The sequence below is a fragment of the Electrophorus electricus genome, chromosome 5, assembly GCF_041902795.1.
Source record: "Electrophorus electricus isolate QZ-2024a chromosome 5, ASM4190279v1, whole genome shotgun sequence".
Lineage (NCBI taxonomy): Eukaryota > Metazoa > Chordata > Actinopteri > Gymnotiformes > Gymnotidae > Electrophorus > Electrophorus electricus.
In genome coordinates this window covers 27,192,085-27,211,407 of record NC_137501.1, presented here as the reverse complement: position 1 = coordinate 27,211,407, position 19,323 = coordinate 27,192,085, and the positions used below count along the sequence as shown (strand labels likewise).

The window sequence follows — 19,323 nt, the reverse complement described above, 5'->3', positions numbered from 1 at the left end:
CCGATTAACAAGTCATTTTACAGAAGATAAATGTTTTACTTTTTTCTCATTGACTACATGATAGAAATGCAGATTCAAGCAATAGCAGGTATATAACGGATTCAGTACAGGCTCCAAAACCCAAAAACAAAAAAAGCATACAAAAGGGAAGGACATCGCTTTGCATATCAACGCAATACATTCACAAAGCTGGAGAACCACATTCACTACGCAGAGTTTTCTGGTCCTTCTTCTCTGACCTCTGCCAACACCATTCTCACCGACTTTCAAATTAATGCACCACCTTGAAGACTTACTAATTAAATTGATTACTAATTATTATTGTTTAGTGTTACAAATCAAACAACAAAATGCAGACAACAACTGCAAACAAATAATGACTTCAATATGTAATGTAGCCTTATTAAAACAATTACCATGCCTAATTCTACTACAAAATACACGGACAATAAACAAATACACAATAAAAATATTTTGTATCAAATAAAATATCTTGTAGTGGTGGCGGTAGCTCAATGGTTAAGATACTCAAGTAGTAATTAGAAGCTTGCCAACACCATCCTCACTGATTGTCAAATGAATACAACACCTTGAAGTCTTACTAATTACATTGATTACTGACTAATTATTGATTACACACTAATTATTGTTTAGTGTTACAAATCAAATGTTCGAAATGTCCACATTATGTAACCAACAAAATGGAAACGTCTAAAAAATTAACTAAATCAATAAATAAAGGCAATATTAAAAGCTGGCATTTTTAAAAACAAACAAATAATGACTTCAATGTGTCATGTAGCCTTACTAAAACAATTACCATGCCTAACTCTACTAATTCTACCACGGTGGCAGTGAACAAATACACGATAAAAATATTTACTATGAAATAAAAGATCTGGTATGGGCAGTGGTGGCTCAGCGGTTAATGTACTCAACTAGTAATCAGAAGTTCAAGCCCCACCACTGCCAAGTTGCCACTGTTGGGCCCCTGAGCAAGGCCCTTAACATTCAATTGCTCAAGTTGTACTCAGTCATAATTGTAAGTTGCTTTGGATAAAAGGGTCAAGTTAATGTATAAAATGACACTGTGCTTCACTGAAACCCTTTTTTCCTCAATTTGTACCACACTGTTTGTGCTACTTTACAGTACCATGATTGTGAGTAAACCCCACTCAATACATCACAGCTCTCGCAGGAAACTCAACAACGCAAACATGCAGTTACGTAACTGACCTTATACACCGTGGCTCAATCAAACGACTAGAACCACTGTTTAAAAGGAGGGAACTCCCCACCCCTCAGTACCAGGAGGAAGCAGTAAAGCTAACCATACATGACTTTGAATTTATAGAACATTATGTAGTGACTGAATCAAGGACTCTCTCTCACACACACACACATATACACACACACACACACACACACATATACACACACACACACACACACACACACACACACACACAGCAACAATGCAGCAGCAGCAACTCTCACAATAGCTAGCATGTTTAGATTCCAAGCAGAATTCAGAGCTGAATTCCAATCTTGGTCCTGAATGCTGATTTAGGAATGCAGTGTACACAAACCCAGACACCAGTTCAAGCCCCACCACCAAATTACCACGGTTAGGACCCTGAGCAAGGCCCGTAACCCTCAACTGCTGAAGTTATGTGTTCGGTCATAATTGTAAGTCACTTTGGATAAAATCATCAGGTAAATGCTGTAAATGTAGGTTAAATGTAGGCTCTACATATCTAGCGATCTAGAATCACATAACCGATGCTTCTATAACTCTGGTGATTCTAGGAACCTAGGCAAGCTAAGCCTGGCTGCTAGCAGGCTTTAGGCCACCCGGTACGCGGTCATGCGGTAGTAGCTCTTGCTATGGCTGCGAGCGGCCCACACCAGCAGGGCGGCAGCCATCATGTTCAGGGGAGAGGAGATGAGGGCCAGGTAGAGGGACCAGCCCAACGTGCCGTCCACCTGCTCTGGGAGCACGGAGACCCGGTGCAGCAGGTCCAACCCCGCCAGGAAACAACATACAGTGGCAAGAGAACACAGACCTGGGAGAGTGTAGAGAGAGGGAGATCCAGACAGACAGAGACAGAGTGAAAGGATTGTAAAGTAGCCAGTGTAGAGCATCTTAAAACATGAATTACAGTAACTGGGTGTTCAGAGACTTCTGCCCCCCAGAAAAACTATTGCAGTAAGATCAACGTCCAAAGGACTCGGTCATTCTGTGATGATCTCCTTAGCCATGGGGTGACACTGGCCCAACAGCATCTACACTGTTTACTTGCTGTTCAATCATATCATTTCTACAGAGTTCTAATATACCGGAGCTAAAGTCTGAAACCATCATACGGTATGCTATGGCGACAGTAAAAAGCTACAGCACTCAGTAAAAGCTCTGCTACGTTATAAAAGTACTGAAACGTGTTGGTGTTGGATGGAGGGTGTGCTCTGGGCTTTGAGAGCTGAAGGCCACTGACCAGCGAGGAGGTGGAGCAGTCCGATGCCAAGGGTGGGGCTGAGGCTACGACACAGACAGGCGCAGAAACCAACCACACCTCCCAGCACCACCAACCCCAGAGAGACCAGTGGGAGGAGGAACTGACACCTCCACAAATCTATGGAGAGAGGGATGGGTGGGTCAGGGGGTAGCATTATTACTCCAACTAAGAATCCACAAGAGCCATCACCTCACAGAGATTACCTGATGAATTCATTCACAAATTGAGAAGTGTGATCATGGCATGACTCACTATACTGGAGACATTACCCTACATTTATATTCACTGTTTAAGTCAGTGTGAAGGTTGCTATGCTTTCTGTGAAAGAAATGGAGAGAAACTAGCATTTTTGCCAGATAAACCTGCCTGTCCTTTAAGGCTCTGACTGAAATACAGCTAATATACTGTCTGTCTGTGTGTGTGTGTGTGTGTGTGTGTGTGTGTGTGTGTGTGTGTGTGTGTGTGTGTGTGTGTCACTTACAGGTGCGTATAATGTCCTCGCCACTGTTATGGTTGCCTGGCTCCTTGTATTTGGGTGTAAACTGCTGTGACAGGCTAAAGCTCACACACTCCATGACCATCTTAGGATCTACATACACACACACACACACACACACACACACACACACACACACACACACATACACACAAACATACACACACACATACACACAAACATACACACACACATACATACACACACATACATACACACACACACACATTCAGAGATGCTTGAGAATCCTGACATGAACCGTGAAATCGCGGTTACAGACATTAAGTTCCATATTACGATTTACCTGACTGCAGTTAGCAGCGTGTTTGGGTAATAGCATAACGTGAAACAAAGTTTAGCAAGAACTTCATGAAACTTTCTATAACACTAGCTATAGAAGACACAATTCTAGCGAGACACCATTTCTGCTACAACACAACCGCAATACTGAGTAACACATTAGCTCCTTCCTTTATAATTATGTATTTAGCATAACATTCACTCGTTTTCTGATCAGTACTTTATTGGCAATAAATCCTACACCAGTAAAGTGTTTTAAACTATTCCGCATTACACTGCACCCTTTTATCTAACTGTATCCTGCAGGATTATAGTCACCTCCACCGTTACTAGGCCTGCTGAACTCACTGAAACAGGCTGCACGGTGGTTGGCGTAAATCCTGATCGCCAAAGCTCACCGGGTTCCTTGTACCAGTGGGTGTCGGTGGGTACTTGCAGACACCTCCACCACAACCCCACGGTCCCGTTCAGGCGGAACAGCGAGTCACTATACGTCTTCTCGTCGAACTCTCCTTCCACGAATTCTTCACGAAGGACCCGAAGCTCGGAGGCGTTGGCCTCACTGCGCACCGTCGGACTCGTGTACTGGTACCAGTACTGTGTCCCCACCGCCACGGAAAGGTAAACCGTGGCCAGCAAGCTCAGCACGCAGGCGATTACGAGAGCCGTGGCGTAGCGGTTATCCACCATCGTTACGCACGCTTTTCCAGATGGCAAATTACCGGCAGTCCACAATTTTGACCGAAAAAGACTCTGATCAAAGCGATGACCGTCGGATTCAGTAGGCCTAACCTATGGTACGATCAGACATCTTCCCGACCTCAAATAAATTTGTGGTTTTCCACCCTGGTGTCCTATTTTCTGTGGCATCTACACGTTCTGCGACACGTTCAGATAAGGAGTTCATCTGTCGTCCTCCATCTGTCGTTCACTTCGGCAAAGAATTGGTCTGCCGCTTTTTTTCCCTTTACGTAGCACCCGAACTGAGCATAAATGGGTCAACTTAACTTTAAGTTACCACGAAACATTGTAAAATAGTAGAAACCCGCGGGTTTCGGGTTATAAAATCTGATGATGTTTTGCGGAGATTTTGTAAATAAATCCATGCGTCTTCCTGTTCCCGGCAGCAGACAACCTCACGGAATGATGGGTATCGTAGTTTTTGATACATATGTATTGTCGAATTTAATTTTTTATGATTTCAAATAAATGGAGAACATTTCTTGTAGAATCATAAAGCTATTACAACAGCTAATATACAAATTACATTATTTTCCATTGGTGTATCTGTGGTAATTTGCTCAGAGTAAAAAACAGAAGGGACTCGTATTTTTGCCGGTTAATCATCGAAATCGTGTCAGACGTGCACGGAACTTCACATCGAAAAGCAGTCCGCCTGATCATGTTGCTCGATATACCATTACAACAGTGTATTTCCAATTTATGAATCACAAAAGTGCGACTCCGGTGGGACTCGAACCCACAACCTTTGAATCACATCGCTAGTGCTCGCCTAGAAGTCCAATGCGCTATCCATTGCGCCACGGAGCCACTTGTTGCATGTTTTTGTATATCTTTTACTTAAACATATGATTTAAGGAAAGCCCCAAAATAAAGAAGATAAATAGTGAAATGTATGCCCTACAGTTGATGTTTCATGCACCAACTCCAGTTTACAAATAGCTTTTCCTAGGTTAGCCAGCTACACTTAGTAACGAAAGTAATGGGACGTGGACGTGGGCGTTATTTTGTCTATGTAGTTATCAAGCACAGTAAACTTTTTTTCTTTCTAACTTCGAGTAGATGTCGTCGACCAAAATTTATGATAAATATGAAGCGTGGATCGAAATAGCGCGCACAGAGAATATTTCTTTTTGTGTCTGCCCAAAACAAGCTCTTGAGTTAATGTCCAATTAAAAACGAGTGTGCGCATTAGCTTTACGGAAGTGGGAGTATCATAATATTGCAACAGGAGCGAAAACCTACCAGTACCCAAAAATGAGATTGCCTGTGTGGGCTTTATTTTCGAAATGATCGTGATGAACGTGAGATGGACACCCTCAGCGTTCGGGCTCCCAGAAGAATCATTCACGGGTGCGTCGTTTTAAACAGTCTCGCAGTTATTGAGGGGACACACTTCGGACTTTGACGTTAGTGTACACTCACTCAGCAGTCTTCCGTTTTATGCGAAAGCGAACTGGGAACCCGTAAAGTTATGAACACCTCTGAGCTGGCGGCGGTGTTGGGAGAGTGTCTGCGCCTGGCAGTAAAGGTGATCCCCACGCCGGACAAAGAAGCGTTCAAGTATTCGAGAGGTAATTACGCTGACAGGCCAGTAGGAGGCGATCGATACCCTGTAACACCCGAAGCGTTTCTGTTCATATGGATAAACAGTCGCTTGATTTGCTTATCAGCATGATTAACTATTTCGTTAGAGCAAACGAGTACTATTTATTCCTGCATAATAACCACATCGTGATTATGCGTGTGTGAATAAGTTCTTTTCCCGCCGTTCACTATTTAAATGGAAAATTGGACTATATTTCGTGTCTCTCTAGCATCGATAAGGGGACCACCGTAAAACTTACTCTGTTTGACCTCCAACCTTTATACCCTTAGGCAAACTTTCGGCTGAGGTGAACATACTTCTGCAGGAGGCTGTAGACATGAAATGGCCCTTTGTGGTAGAAAAATGGCAATACAAGCGTTCGGTGTCATCAGAAGACAAAGTCAACATTACAGACCTTATCAATCAACATCTACCTCAGTTAATGGTAATGGAACCAGATGGGAATAGCAACCCCACTGTTTTTTCATAACTAATAACTGGTCCCAAAGTATACTGTCTGATTTTAGAAAAGTGATCTATAAAAAAGCAAAGGTAGCATATAAACTCCAAGAATAATGTGTATTTAAAAAAAAAACAAGTAATATTGTTATATGGTTATATGGTTGTTTGTGTTTGGTTTTGGTAGTTGGTTATGTGTGATATCTTACCCAAAAAAAAAAAAAAAAACCCAGCTGGAGATGTCAGTCTTAAAATATCAGAGTTTACAAAATACCGCAGTCTACCATTTTCCAATATAGAGGGTTGATAAATCACAAACAGCACTATCTCAGTTCCACTGTTTCAATTCCTTTGGGGGAATTCCCACATGACATCCATACATCCTATGTCTGTCTGACAGGCCTTCCTCAGGGCCTCCATCTTGGGCGCTCAGCCGGTGTGGGCCATGTCTCTAATATTTCTGGTGGATCGCTTCCTCTACCGGATAGACAGCTCGCACACCCTGCTAAAGATTGCTAAAGCACTACACAAACGTTACCCAGAAACACCCGTCGCCCCACAGGTCGTCATACGCCAGGCCCGCGTCTACCTCAACACTGGTAAGGACGTCATTGCGCACCCATCTGTAATCAGCACACAGGTCATGTTGCCTGTAGTACTCTCGTGACTGGCTAAACCAGTGTTGCATATTGTATAAAAGACAAAAAAGTCACAGGAAAGACTTCCAGTGAACCCCCCTTTACTGTTTTTTTCCTCCACTCATTTTATCAAGGTAAACTCCAGAAAGCAGAGTACATACTCAGCAGTCTGATAAATAATAGTGGAGCCACTGGTAAGTCTTACCTGTCACCAAATGTGATCTGAACTGCTTTTCAGAGTCCTGACACAGGAACAGCTATTTGCAACCAAGAGCACCATAAAAGAGTAATCTGATTCAAGTACAGCTTTTAAAACTTTAACACAATGCATTGCAACTGCTCTTATTGGTTGGTGACACATACCTGAAAGGCACTGGACCATTTTCTTTGATTCATAGGATGCTGGAAATACCACAGTGATAGTGATAGGATTCTTGTGCAGGCTGTCAGTGTGCAGGTTCGGGGACAGGTACTACAAAAGTTAGGTAAGATAACACTGTGTGTGTGTGTGTGTGTGTGTGTGTGTGTGTGTGTGTGTGTGTGTGTGTGTGTGTGTGTGTGTGTGTGTGTGTGTAATGACGTAAATTCAGTTTTTATGGATTTTAGTTATCTGTCTCTTACTTTTATTTTCATTGCATAATGTTACTTTTATATTATTTTTTAGGCTTATTTAAACATGTCTTTTAAAATGTACTTGAATTTGATAAGTGCATTAGTCCCCATGTTGTTCATGGTGCAGGTTTTACACATTGCTTACCATTGTTGGTGAACTTTGCATCATATAATTCCCTTCTTTCTCCCTTTTTATGTCAGGACAGTTGGAAAACACAATAAATAGTTTATTTGTATAATGGTACTATATAAATAAAATGTTGATTGATTGATTGATTAGGCGTAGTGATTGAGTAGGAGTAATGGATGGTGAGAGTTCCTGTGTTTGCCTGATGGATGTTTTTTTGCATTCTAGGGCTGTGGCTCGAGTCAGCAGAGCTCATCTGGGCTTCGCTGGTCGGCTTCCACGTTCTGCCTCTTCCTGACAAAAAGGTAAAGCTTCCCTGCAACGCTGGTTTTCTGAACTCTGGTCCCGGGTCCCCACTGCACTGCAAAGGTTTATGCTTTTCCTGCCCCAACACACGTTAATTATCCAGCCATTCCCACGTTGGATTAGTTGTGGTACAGCAGAAGGAACTGGAAACTGTGCAGGGAAGAATGGCATGTGCTGAGAATCCTTGCTGCAGTGTTAGTTGGGTCAGTCACGTTAAGAGCCAACAAAACTTTGTTCTTTTGAAAATAGCATAGTTTTGAGAGAATGTAAGCTGTGATGAACCAGGTCTTGAATAGTAACTGTATCGGGCTGTACATTTATCCACACGCTGTGCCTGAGACTGTGGGTCTGTCTGTTTGTCATAGGGCATTGGAACATCTCTCGGGCTCCTGGCCAGTGTGCTGATCTCCATGAACAATAAAGAGTTTACTACATTTCAGAAGAGGCCTCATATAAACTTGGTAGGACATATAGGCGCTTGCCAGAGTGTAACACTGCTGTAATCCATGTTACAGTTCTTTTTAACTTTATGTATAAAGTTACATACGTAACTTGCATACGTAAAAATGGTTTATTCCACAGCGCAGAACTATCAGAGACATTTTTTCTCAAATCGTTTTACTGATTGCTCAAAGACAACAGTTCTAAGAAACATACTTTAACTTGATAACATATCTTTAAAAGATGTAAACATGCACATAAACAGTTGTATTGAGCTAAAGTCACCCTTTCAGCCAATCACCTTCCTTCATCTCATGGTCCACCTCTTCTGCAGGGATTTCTGGGGGACTGTAGTCATCGGCTGCTTTGTGCAGCCCAGGCTGCTAAGCTGGCCATTGTGTATAGCCAGTATGAGTCTTTGTATGTGCTGACTCATATGGTATGTACATTTTATTTCATTTTGTTCAGTTGGAAGCTCATACATAAACATCATCAACATTTTGTTTAATCTTCAGTAAATAAATAATAGTATAAATATATACTACTATACTATAGTATAAATATAGATTTAATGGTATAATATAGATTGTATATGGTATATTGTGGTATTGTCCATGTCCAGTAAGCAAGTTAATAAAGTATAATACTTTTTTGCTTTATATTCTTTATATGCTGACATAATTGTATTTTGTTTTCACGTTTTCTCACCTTATAAACATTCCTTAGGTTACTCAAGGAACTTGCTTGCTGTCCTACAGTTTTTCAAAAGAATGCCCTTCTGCAGACAAACAAGGCTATCTTGCTCTGGCTAAGGAAGCCTTTGAGAATGGTTTGCTAACAAAATCTGAGAAAGAGGCAGTCACCAGCCAACAGGAACTACATACATTCCTTAAGGCAGCCTATTGCTTAGCTGTAACAAACAAGTGGCTGTCTGGCCCAAGCGAAGCGGTTGCCATGGCTTTCCACACTTGCCGGGATGCCACTGTCCTGCTGTATTCTTACTGTTTTGACGATAACTCTGATAAGAATGCGCTCTGCACCCAGGTCATGGCAAAGGTACAACGCGTTAAGTCACTTTTGAGAGTAAAGGCTTTCACTGATTCTCAACCACGTCCGTTTCTCCCTGATGGGTGCCGCGCTATGGAAGACAAGCCTGTTCCATTCTCTCTAAGCGATTTTACTAAGGTGATGGAAAGTTTTCAAAAGCACCACAAGTCCATGTCTGAAGCTTTTAAGGATTCTTCCCACACCGGTAGAAGAGATGGACAAGGTGTGACCCACACCCACTGCATTACAGCCTTCCAGACCCTAACCGAATCACTCATGACAGAATGTGTAACTACAAGCCTTAAATCTACTGAGTACGGTCCAGAGGCATTGGGTGATATTGAAAACAAAGACATTTTGGGTTTGAAAAAATCCCCAGATCATCTCCTGGAAGTCTTCCAAAAGAAAACCCTCATTACAACATTGGTTACTGAGGAGGACCAGTCAGGATGTGATTCAGGGATTGCTGAAGAGGGCAAGAAGGGTGGTGTTGTGAAATGTGAAGGACAAAGTTCAAGAAGCTCTCAAGGTAGCAACAGTTTGAGATCCTCATGGCTAGATGTGCATGACAGTGGCGAGTCTTTGGTTCTGGTTGATCCATTCTGGTGCACTGAAGCAGATGACAGTGTCAATGTTGATCATGACGAGCAGGACCATCATGGACCACAGGAAGAAGCTAACAATTATAGATGCAAAGGAGGAGTCACTGCTAATGCTAGCATTCATCAGTATGGCCTAATCCATTCCGCAAGGGATTCTTCACAGGCTGGAACTATGGATAAAGGAGGAAGCATTCACCAAGAGGAGCCTTGCACCACCTTGGAAAGTGAAAATAACCAAATTATCATCAAGACAGATACTGGTGACACTGGAAAGGTGTCTGCAGGAAGCAGAAGCAAAGATTCAAGAACTTCATCAGGCTCTCACTGCAGTAGTTTGGGCTCTTCATGGCAAAGTGTCTCATTCTCCAAATCCCCGCAAAATGAAGATTTTGCTAAGATCTTAGAGGACAAGCACAGCAGAGTTGATCAAAACTGTGAGACTGTAGCAACCGAGGATGGCCCTGACAGCCCGTTTGAGTACATAGACATCAATCCTTCGGAAAGACCAATTAGCAAAGCAGGTGTGGCCAACCCTTCAGCGAGCTCAATTAGCAAAGGAGGTGTGGCCACTTCCTTACAGTCAAGAAATGATGTAGGCATGACTCAAAAAGGATGCCACTCTCAAACATGCATAAAAGATCAGAGTTCCATAGAGACGCTTGAAGATCAAGAAATGTCTCTGTTAATTCATCAGCTCTCGGGTTTTGAACTAATTGATACCCATGCAGGTGAAACCAAAGCTAATAACGACTCAGCAAAAAGTAAGCCTAATGAAAGTCATTTAAGTACATCAGATCTAGCAAACAACAAACCAAGGACATCATTACTTTCCACTGAGCTTGACTCATTTGAAGTGGTGCAGTTTGATCAGTCTGAACTCAGGGCACCAACGCAAGGTTTCACCACTGCAGCTTCTAGCAACAAACATAAAAAACCTCTTGATATCCAGAGTCAGAGCAAAACTACTCCTCTGCTTGATGCACAAGACTATGAGGCTTTTCCAATATCGTTGAACCACAGAGTAAATGTTGACAAGAGAGACAAAGATCAAAGTTCAGCCGAGAAGCCTTACACTCTCTCTGCCAGTATGAATTGTTGCAACAGATGTTTCCAGGGGTGCATTATGAGAAGTGTACTTTTGTCAGAGCAGGACTATAGATCCCTTCTGTCAGGAGTGTGCCAAGGCTGCCTGCTGAAGAGACTGCCAGAAAGGCCCTTTAAGCTCAGCCAGTACAACAAAGCTTACAGTATGTTTCTTAAAATATGTTTATATTAGTGGTAATATCTGATAAAAAGCAAAGCCAACTTGGTTTCATTGTTTTTTCATTTTTTAAATTTACTTATATAGCTAATTCTTTACATTTTGTTTTTTGTTTTCACATTGTTTTCACATTGTAAGCCCAAACTTTATGTGAAAAACACCTATGAATGATTTTAACAGCAGTGGTCATTTATATAATATTTATAGATGTAAGATTTATGTGCCTCCCAAACATAATCCAGTCTACGGTCTCAGTGAGATGTTATATTTCACCGGCATTTGCTCCTTTCAGGTGCACTTGTGCTGAAGTATTCGAAAGCCACAGACACGTGGACGGCCTGCGAGACCAGCGTGTATGTGGGTGAACTATTAAAAGTGGATGTGGAAGGAGGACAGAGACAGGCATTCTGGGTCCGGTATCTTCACCAGGAGTTACTGCTGGGGAGGTAAGACTGCACCCAGCAGCAAGACAAAAGGCTCATGGTTAAGTTCACTTTAACTGAACAGAGTGTGTCATTTTATATGGTGGTGGTGTGCTGGGAATAATTAAGTTAAAAATCATTTTTAGGAGATTCGGTTCATGAGTTCATTATTTCACTTTTCACTTTCAATAAATGTCTGTTATGAAATTTAATTTCAGACCACAGATTAAACTGGCTGAACCAAAAACTAATTAAAGTTGAAGCGGACACTGCTTTAGAAAAACAAAAATATTTGTCTCATTTATGATTATCCCAAATACATATCTTAGATTTGGTGCAAATTACATAATTGTAAATATTACTAATATTCTAATGAATATTATTAGATTCTGAATTTTAAAAAAGAGAAAACACTTGAATTAAGTTTGGGGTTTTGTGCCACCATACCGTTCAGCTATGTGGGAAAGGAGTACCTGAGGGAACGTAAGATTCACACTCACCTGGGGGATGTCGAGAGGCAGATGACCGCGCAGTACTACGTGATGGAGTTCAACAAACGCCTGTATGAGAGCAATGTCACCACTCAGATCTTCTACATCCCCTCAGAGGTTCTTCTGGTAGGATACCTGCTCCGATTCAGCTATATGATACTAGATTAGCCACACGAACCCCTGAGTAGTGATGTACACTTTCATTGCTGTTTCAGATTCTTGAGGCAGACACCATTACAGCCTGTGTGTCGGTGGAGCCATACATGGTGGGAGATTTTGTGAAACTCACCAACAACACGACTAAAATAAACCAACGGTACTCAAGCACAGAGTTTGGCATTGCCTTTGGCCACTTCACCTATGAGTTCTCCAGGAAAGAAGAGGTTGTGGTAGACCTACAAGGTAGGAGATTTAGTGTGTGCTGTCATTCTGTGTGTCTTATACATTGGTGTACAGTGGAAAGGACATGTGGTTCTTATTTTATCTTTGACTGAAGGGTAATTAAGAAATTATCTTCTTAGAGTCTCATACAACTCATTGGTCGGCAACCCATTTGAGTGCCAGCCATTTCATATATAAGTGCTAATAAACAAATTCTTTAGATCTTATCGGATTTACAGCTAATGGTCTGTTTTTTGTTTTTTTTTTGGTCTGTCAATCAGGCTGGGTGACAGCCAATGGAAAAGGGCTGGTGTATCTGACAGACCCTCAGATCCACTCGCTCAGGAAGTCCAGGTCACCTAGCAACTTCCACCAAAACGGCATCAGGAAGTTCCTTCAGGAGCAGCATGGAGAGCGCTGTAACCCTATCTGCCTGGTGGCCTTACAGAGACCCCTCCAAACCTCCAGTGAACAAAAAACAGATTAAGTCATGTCATTTTTTTTATTGGTGTGTTTGTGTGGATTTATGCGATTAAATGTATTGGGTGTGTTGGCATTATACATTACCAAAAATAAATAAACACATAAATTATAGAGAATCATTTGATCAGAAATGCGTGACGGTGATCTGACAAGAATGTGCAATCTAATACAAAGCCAAGTTTTTGAGACCAGTTGAACAACATCTTATCAGTGCTATGATTTGAACGATTCAACTACAAGCATCTAGGACAAAGATGTTCCTGGAAAGATAAGGGAGGGGTTACACTCCTGATTTATATCCAGTTGTGTATTGAACTAAACAAGTCCTGCAGTTCTCGTAGTTTTAACTTTAGTCACATCTCTCTCTCTCTCTCTCTCTCTGATAGAGATTTTTAAAATGTGGCTCATGACCAACGCTTTAAGCATGGCGTCAGAACGGAACACGCTATTCTCTTGCTTCTTTTCAGTCTGCGACAGATTCCCCTGAGTTAGGTCACATTCCATCCCGGGACTGACCTACATACTGCCCTGTATTCCATCTCATCTGGCACCCACACATAACCTTCACCCAAATCCGAACGTAACAGGCCAGTGGTTAATTCCACTTGCCATCCACACACCCTGTACAGATAATGGCAATCTTACAAACACAATTGTCTGCTGGCTACAGTAGCTCAGAGAATCGGCTCCATTGGTGAGAGCATTGTGTCCTGTTTAGAATCTATAGATGCTAGAACTACATTAGGTGTTACTGGACAAATTTCCAATTTGGGAGATATTGACCTCTCTAATTAACACTTTGTTTTAAAGCCAGATATAATAGCACCCATCTACTTTAGGGGAGGCTGTTGAACCAGTTACTAGACTTATTGAGGTAATGAACCAACATACATTTATCACGGAGGGTTGACCTGGGTTTTGTGTGTACATAATTGTTATTCCAATGGTTCATTATAGTTATTGGCATACACCGTGGTCTTGTATACAGTTATTTTTTGTTGTTGTTTGTGGGGTTTGGCTGATTTGTTGTACAAAACAAACAGTGCCTATGATTAGATCATTTTCCTGGGAGTCTGTTGCAGTCAGTGAGCTTAGCATGTGAGCAGGCATGTTTTCTGTGTCTGTTTAGGGAAGTAGCTAGCCTCTTTTCCTTCTAATTCTCTTGAAGAATAGTCCTCAGACTGAAACATTTCAGATAGCAGTACTACCTCCTATATTTTTGTTGTTGTTGTTATTCTTTTTTCATTTTGTCGCTTGAATGATCTATGCCTATGTGCCTGTTCCGGTACCCGGTATGTACAGCTTGTGTTACAGTCATTGTTGGCGTTGAGCAAGTGGAAGTCAGCGGTGGGGGGGGGGGGGTAATCGGCAAGTAGTTAATTCCACTTGTCTGTCAGACACCCTGTTCAGACAGTAGTGAGGTTACAAACACCTTTGTCTGCCGCATGTGTGCTCACCAATTTGGGGCGGTGTTCAAGATAAACTCGCCCAGTTTGATGAGCGCCATGGCGATGCAAACAAACAAAGACCAGTGACCGTGTATATTCTCTTTTTATTTCATCAGCACAGCTGATTTGGTTTGTCATCCCTTAATAAACCGTCATGGGGCAAACCAGAGTGTGACTCATCCATCCTACACAACACAGTTACACAAAGAGGACGCCGCCCGTACAAAGACTATACCCATCCCACCACTTCCTCTTTCCCACTTCCGCTTTCCCACTTCCCAACCTTGTAAATAAACATGCTTCTTCGTTTTTGTCATGCAGGTCTTACGGTGCACTTGTGTTCACAGCTTGTCCTCGAGCTGTGTCACAGCACAATAGATTTCATGTTAGTAGGGAGTTAAGTAGCGAAGTTAAGTAGGAGGGGTTACAAAATCATGTCGATTTTTTTTTTATATCCATGAACCTGTACACCCCTGCTATACATTATGCTAATCTGCAAGGGTCATGATCCAAATATGCTGTGTTGTGCCAGACTGTGATGTAAACATCAAAAGAAATCTGGTGTTATAAGACAGTCCAGACTTGGGCAAATTCTTTTGCAAAACCACACTATAGCACTCCACAATACCAGAACACAGTTAACACAATTAACAACTCCACTACACACAGTTAACTGTGTTCTGGTGTAGTTTAGTTGTTAACAACTCCACTACACCAGAACAAGGTTCTGAAGTGAGTGACATCTGGGGTCTGTTCCATGGATACTAGATAATTTCAGGAGGTCAGTTCATTTCATGAAACAAATTAATTGTCACCTAAAAATATGCATCTGTAGACAATTATGTAGACAACTTAAAACTGTGTTTGTTACCCTGTGAAATTACTGGTTCTTCTGCATACTTTATCAGGAAGCCCCACGTTTTTGAAACTAGTTGAACAAGCTATTGGCAGTAATGTGACCAATCATCAGATTACCCACAGGCATCTAGGGCAAAGATGTTCTTGAGAAGGTTAGAACCATTTTTTCTTATTTGGCCCAAGTCTAAATGTAGAAGCAAAATCTCCAAAAAATGCGGAATGTCTTCGGGATGTAATAGCGATGTAATCCTGCCTCTCGAGTCCCCCTGCACTGCACAATTTAGTGTTCCCCTATTCTGTCATATCCATGTCTACCCTGTGGGTGAATCAGCTGATGAGTTGGGTCTGAAGAGTAGGAAGAATCCTTGTTGTTTACCGCAAATGATGAAATCTGCATATGCATCTTTTTTTCTTTCTTTTTTTTAAATCCCGAAACACCTGACATTCCCTAATAAACATATGAGCAATATAATGTTTTAAATGTGATTTCTAGAGGCAAGTAAAAAACAAATAGAAGTTAACTGGCACTGTGCAACTTCCTTTAATGTCCACATATATAAACATACAAGCTTCTCTACGTGTGGATCTTGTTTGTTTTTAGCCAAACAGGTAACTGATTAACGTTATGCATCAAGTCCATAAGTACTACTGGCTCACACACAGAATGCATTTTCAGGTGATCCCAAATACAAAAGGTCAAATGACAGCGACGTTATTGGGCTAAATCATGAGAGTCTTGTTCTAGTCCATTCCATACTTTTGTTGCGGCAACCCACAAGTGAACACACACACACTTTTGTCCTCTTAAAATTATATAGTAATATGACGGAAGAAAGACAATACAAATAGTTAGTCAGATGACCCCAAGAATGTCATCTGACATGAATGTTATCCGTCAAGCCAATACATGTGTGTGCATGCTCAGATAACCTGTAGTATACTGAACTTTTGCATGCAACACAAAAACCTTGGAGCCTGGACTTTGGAAGGACTCCAAAGGACATGAGAATTGTTTTTATAGCATAGTGAGGTTGAGCAGGCCATTATGTGGCTATATAAGGAGGAAAGGAACATTATTCAAAATATCACAGAAGATATTACTGCACACCTGGGGCTGAAGACATGGGTTCGCTGGTGTGGTTCACACTGCTGGGATTTCTCACTATAAACTCCTGTGCCGGGAGACCGCATCCATGCAGTAAGTGATGGACAAAATAAGTCGGTGCTTGTTTGTGTAAAAGCTTTTTTCTTTGAGTTTTCTAATTACATTGCTGCCGTAGCAACAATTGGCAATGCAAACAGATATGTCATTAATGAAGTTTCCATTAGTATTCAAATGCCTTGACACTGGAAATGACAAACCCTTAATTATGATAGTCACATATATATGTGTGTCTGTGTGTGTGTGTGTCATGTATGTATTCATTTCTGTTTAGACATTTACAAACAAGTAAAACACACTGGAGCCCAATGCAAATGATCTAAGAATAAAATGGAAAAAGTCTATAAAGTGCAGGTTTTTCCTTGTGACATTTGTTTGTGCAGACTGCCATCTAGTGGTCCAACTCCATTATGAACCCATGTGGCTTAAAGCCTGTAAACAGGCTGGAGTGTAAAGCACAGCATGTAAAACCTGTTATTCCAGTTTAAAACCATTGTCCTGCTGGCTGTGCTGGTACAAAGGCATTGTGTTACATATCACATGGTATTTAAGTACTCAGGATTGTGCTGTAATCTTTATGAGCATTTTTACCATAACAAGCAAATGCATGTATGAGAATGGACATGTGGAATCAGAACAGGCAGGTGCTTAATCTAATCTCATCTGGCACTCTACAAGCAGACGTTAGTTAGACAGAATCAACACTCCAATAATCGTATACTGCAGTGTATTTGATATCATCAGGAGTGTTTGGGTTGTTATTTTTCAGAGTCACCTCCTCTACTGCAGGGAAGCCTCTCTATGGTGAGTGTCAGATCCCCTCCCCTCGTTAGCATCAGCCAGTAACAATCTGCAACACTGAGCCTCAATTATATTGATCAATTCTTTTTCTTGCATATTATTAACAAAATCCATCTCGCCAACTGATGCATGGTTGAGATGCAAATTATTTCCTCCATTAATTCTTGCCCATCTGGCTGTTCACTTTTGGTTGAGTCCAAGTGCTGCATGTTTTCGAGACAGAAACACCAACTCTTTCTGTCCCCACTTTTGATACACAAAACAGAATAACACCTAGTCCTGTTGTGGGTTATTACACATCTCTCTCCTGCTCTGTCTATTTCTCAGATCGGTCAAAGTGAGGATTTCCAAGCAATTGCAAAATTCAACTATGATGCTTTAGAACAGCGCATCCACTTTGGAGAATTTGGATATTACCAGAATAAAACATTCCATGTAGATGCGCTGCTGCTTTATAAAGAGGTAAGACAACTATTGTGCAGTTGAAAACAAAACCAAACAGAGGAACACTAAAATAAGGACACACACACACAACAAGTAAGACCATAGAAGATGCCACACTTCCTTTCTGAACAGTTTGGATTCATCTTGCATATGGGCATTCAGGTAATGCTAAACTATAAAGTACTTCATACAAAAATGTATCAACAACAGGCCTGACATCACTTACCAACTAATGAGTGTCTGAAACTCTCAACACTGTTACCTTCTCCCTCTGTTTTTTTTAAATGGTTTAAAACACAAAACTGTGCAGTATAGGGTACCGCAATACCAGGATTGAGAAAAATGACTCGGCACACTAAAACAATCTAATGCACTTGTGCTGAGTGATATAAGAAGAGTTGAATTTACAAGGCTCTTCTGCGAACGCATCTCTGGTTGTACACCTGCTAACTCATCCTGTGTGTTGCTCTTCAGGGTGTGATGTACAAGATCAACCGCCACAACAAGACCTGCACAAGGAAAGAGCTGAAGTCCTCTTTCCACCCGCTGAAAGTTCCCCACAATGCCACCCTGCTGGGCCAGGTGGTGCTAGGCAGCATGTCCCATCATGGTGAAAGCCTGCTGGTGAACTCCTGGGCTGGGGAGATTCCCGAGCACAAAGGTACACACGCACCCCGTTCGCCTGCGCCAACAGACCTGCTACAGCCATGGGTCTGGTATCCTGAGATCGGCACACGAAAGGCTTAGTGATTATCTGATCAGTTCATTTAAGTTTGTAAAATGTACAAAAATACTTATAATAATAAAGTGGATCCATGCCCATGCTCCATTCTCTCATTAACCAAACAGTACATTTTCTCTCTCACCCCCTCTCTTTTTAGCCAAGTATCTCCTCACTTTTACTAAGCTTGGCTGCATTCCAGTTTCTTGCCTCTACAACTCTCCAAAGACAGGCGGGATAACTATCAGGTGAGAACGAGGGAGAGAAAAGGGGAATGGTTTATTCATTTTATGCAAAATTTTGCTTAGACTTATTGTGAACAAAAAAGAATCTAGATTTTTAGAAAACACTGGTTAAAAGGTCACTTGTACTGGATAATATCCATGTTTGAAATATTTATCTTTATCTGTAAACTTGATAATTCTCCATTAGACAGACAGACTGTCTGGTAGCTAAACAAATAAACACTCAATCTCTCTTTTAGCTTTTTCAACAATATTGTTGGCATCGTGGATCCCAATGTGTTCATTCCTCCCCCATACTGTACGACCGCCACGCTGGAGGAAGGAAGCAATGACTTTTTCAGCATCTTCTAAGCCGACACACACTTCTGATGCAGGGCATCATGACATATCATTAACAAACACGTGTCTTTCCACATTCTTCTGCTGTTACCAAAAGTTCAGAAACTTGAAATGTACCATTTTAGGTGGGAGTTCTTGATTAGACTTAAGAAATTGAATGCATGCATGTTTGTTAATTTCTGATACTATATCGTCTCAAATCATTCTAGCAACTTACTCATATGTCTGAGGATTTAATTAGTACTCCAAGAACATGCAAACATGAGCTACAGGTGGACAGGGGTATAAAAAATTAAATGATGGAAAACCAACACTTCTCAATGAATTTTGTTCAGGTGTTGTTTAGGGGAAGGCTCTAGCAGATAAGATAACCATCATTTTCTACTTCTAGTTC

The 19,323-nt window shown here is 41.4% G+C and overlaps 3 protein-coding genes and 1 non-coding gene across 5 annotated transcripts; 2 read left to right on the top strand and 2 right to left on the bottom strand.

The window, feature by feature from the left end:
• Positions 1-10: 10 nt before the first annotated feature.
• Positions 11-4,446, bottom strand: cldnd1a (claudin domain containing 1a). 2 transcript variants are annotated; one of them, XM_035530203.2, is made up of 4 exons: positions 3,661-3,794; positions 2,998-3,105; positions 2,496-2,633; positions 11-2,066 (listed from the first exon to the last, which is right to left on the bottom strand). In XM_035530203.2, exons 2-4 carry the CDS (start codon positions 3,095-3,097, stop codon positions 1,846-1,848), a joined length of 459 nt encoding a protein of 152 aa, XP_035386096.1. In that variant the 5' UTR covers positions 3,098-3,105; positions 3,661-3,794; the 3' UTR covers positions 11-1,845. The 2 variants fall into 2 exon arrangements, with proteins under 2 accessions (XP_035386096.1, XP_035386094.1); XM_035530201.2 differs by having other exon boundaries at positions 12-2,066; positions 3,711-4,446.
• A 325-nt stretch (positions 4,447-4,771) lies between these two features.
• Positions 4,772-4,863, bottom strand: trnar-ucu (transfer RNA arginine (anticodon UCU)). The gene is given in 2 exon segments: positions 4,772-4,807; positions 4,827-4,863. It is a non-coding gene; the product is annotated as a tRNA-Arg (tRNA).
• A 410-nt stretch (positions 4,864-5,273) lies between these two features.
• Positions 5,274-14,523, top strand: alpk1 (alpha-kinase 1). The gene is made up of 13 exons (XM_027023652.3): positions 5,274-5,627; positions 5,932-6,086; positions 6,501-6,699; positions 6,873-6,932; positions 7,137-7,223; positions 7,706-7,782; positions 8,149-8,244; positions 8,559-8,663; positions 8,951-11,120; positions 11,427-11,580; positions 12,011-12,173; positions 12,263-12,449; positions 12,710-14,523. Exons 1-13 carry the CDS (start codon positions 5,528-5,530, stop codon positions 12,913-12,915), a joined length of 3,759 nt encoding a protein of 1,252 aa, XP_026879453.2. The 5' UTR covers positions 5,274-5,527; the 3' UTR covers positions 12,916-14,523.
• Positions 14,524-16,280: 1,757 nt separating this feature from the next.
• Positions 16,281-19,240, top strand: epdl1 (ependymin-like 1). Its single transcript, XM_027023632.3, has 6 exons — positions 16,281-16,415; positions 17,149-17,183; positions 17,508-17,642; positions 18,099-18,285; positions 18,506-18,593; positions 18,830-19,240. The coding sequence occupies exons 1-6, from the start codon at positions 16,340-16,342 to the stop codon at positions 18,939-18,941; spliced, it is 633 nt and encodes a 210-aa protein (XP_026879433.1). The 5' UTR covers positions 16,281-16,339; the 3' UTR covers positions 18,942-19,240.
• Positions 19,241-19,323: the final 83 nt, after the last annotated feature.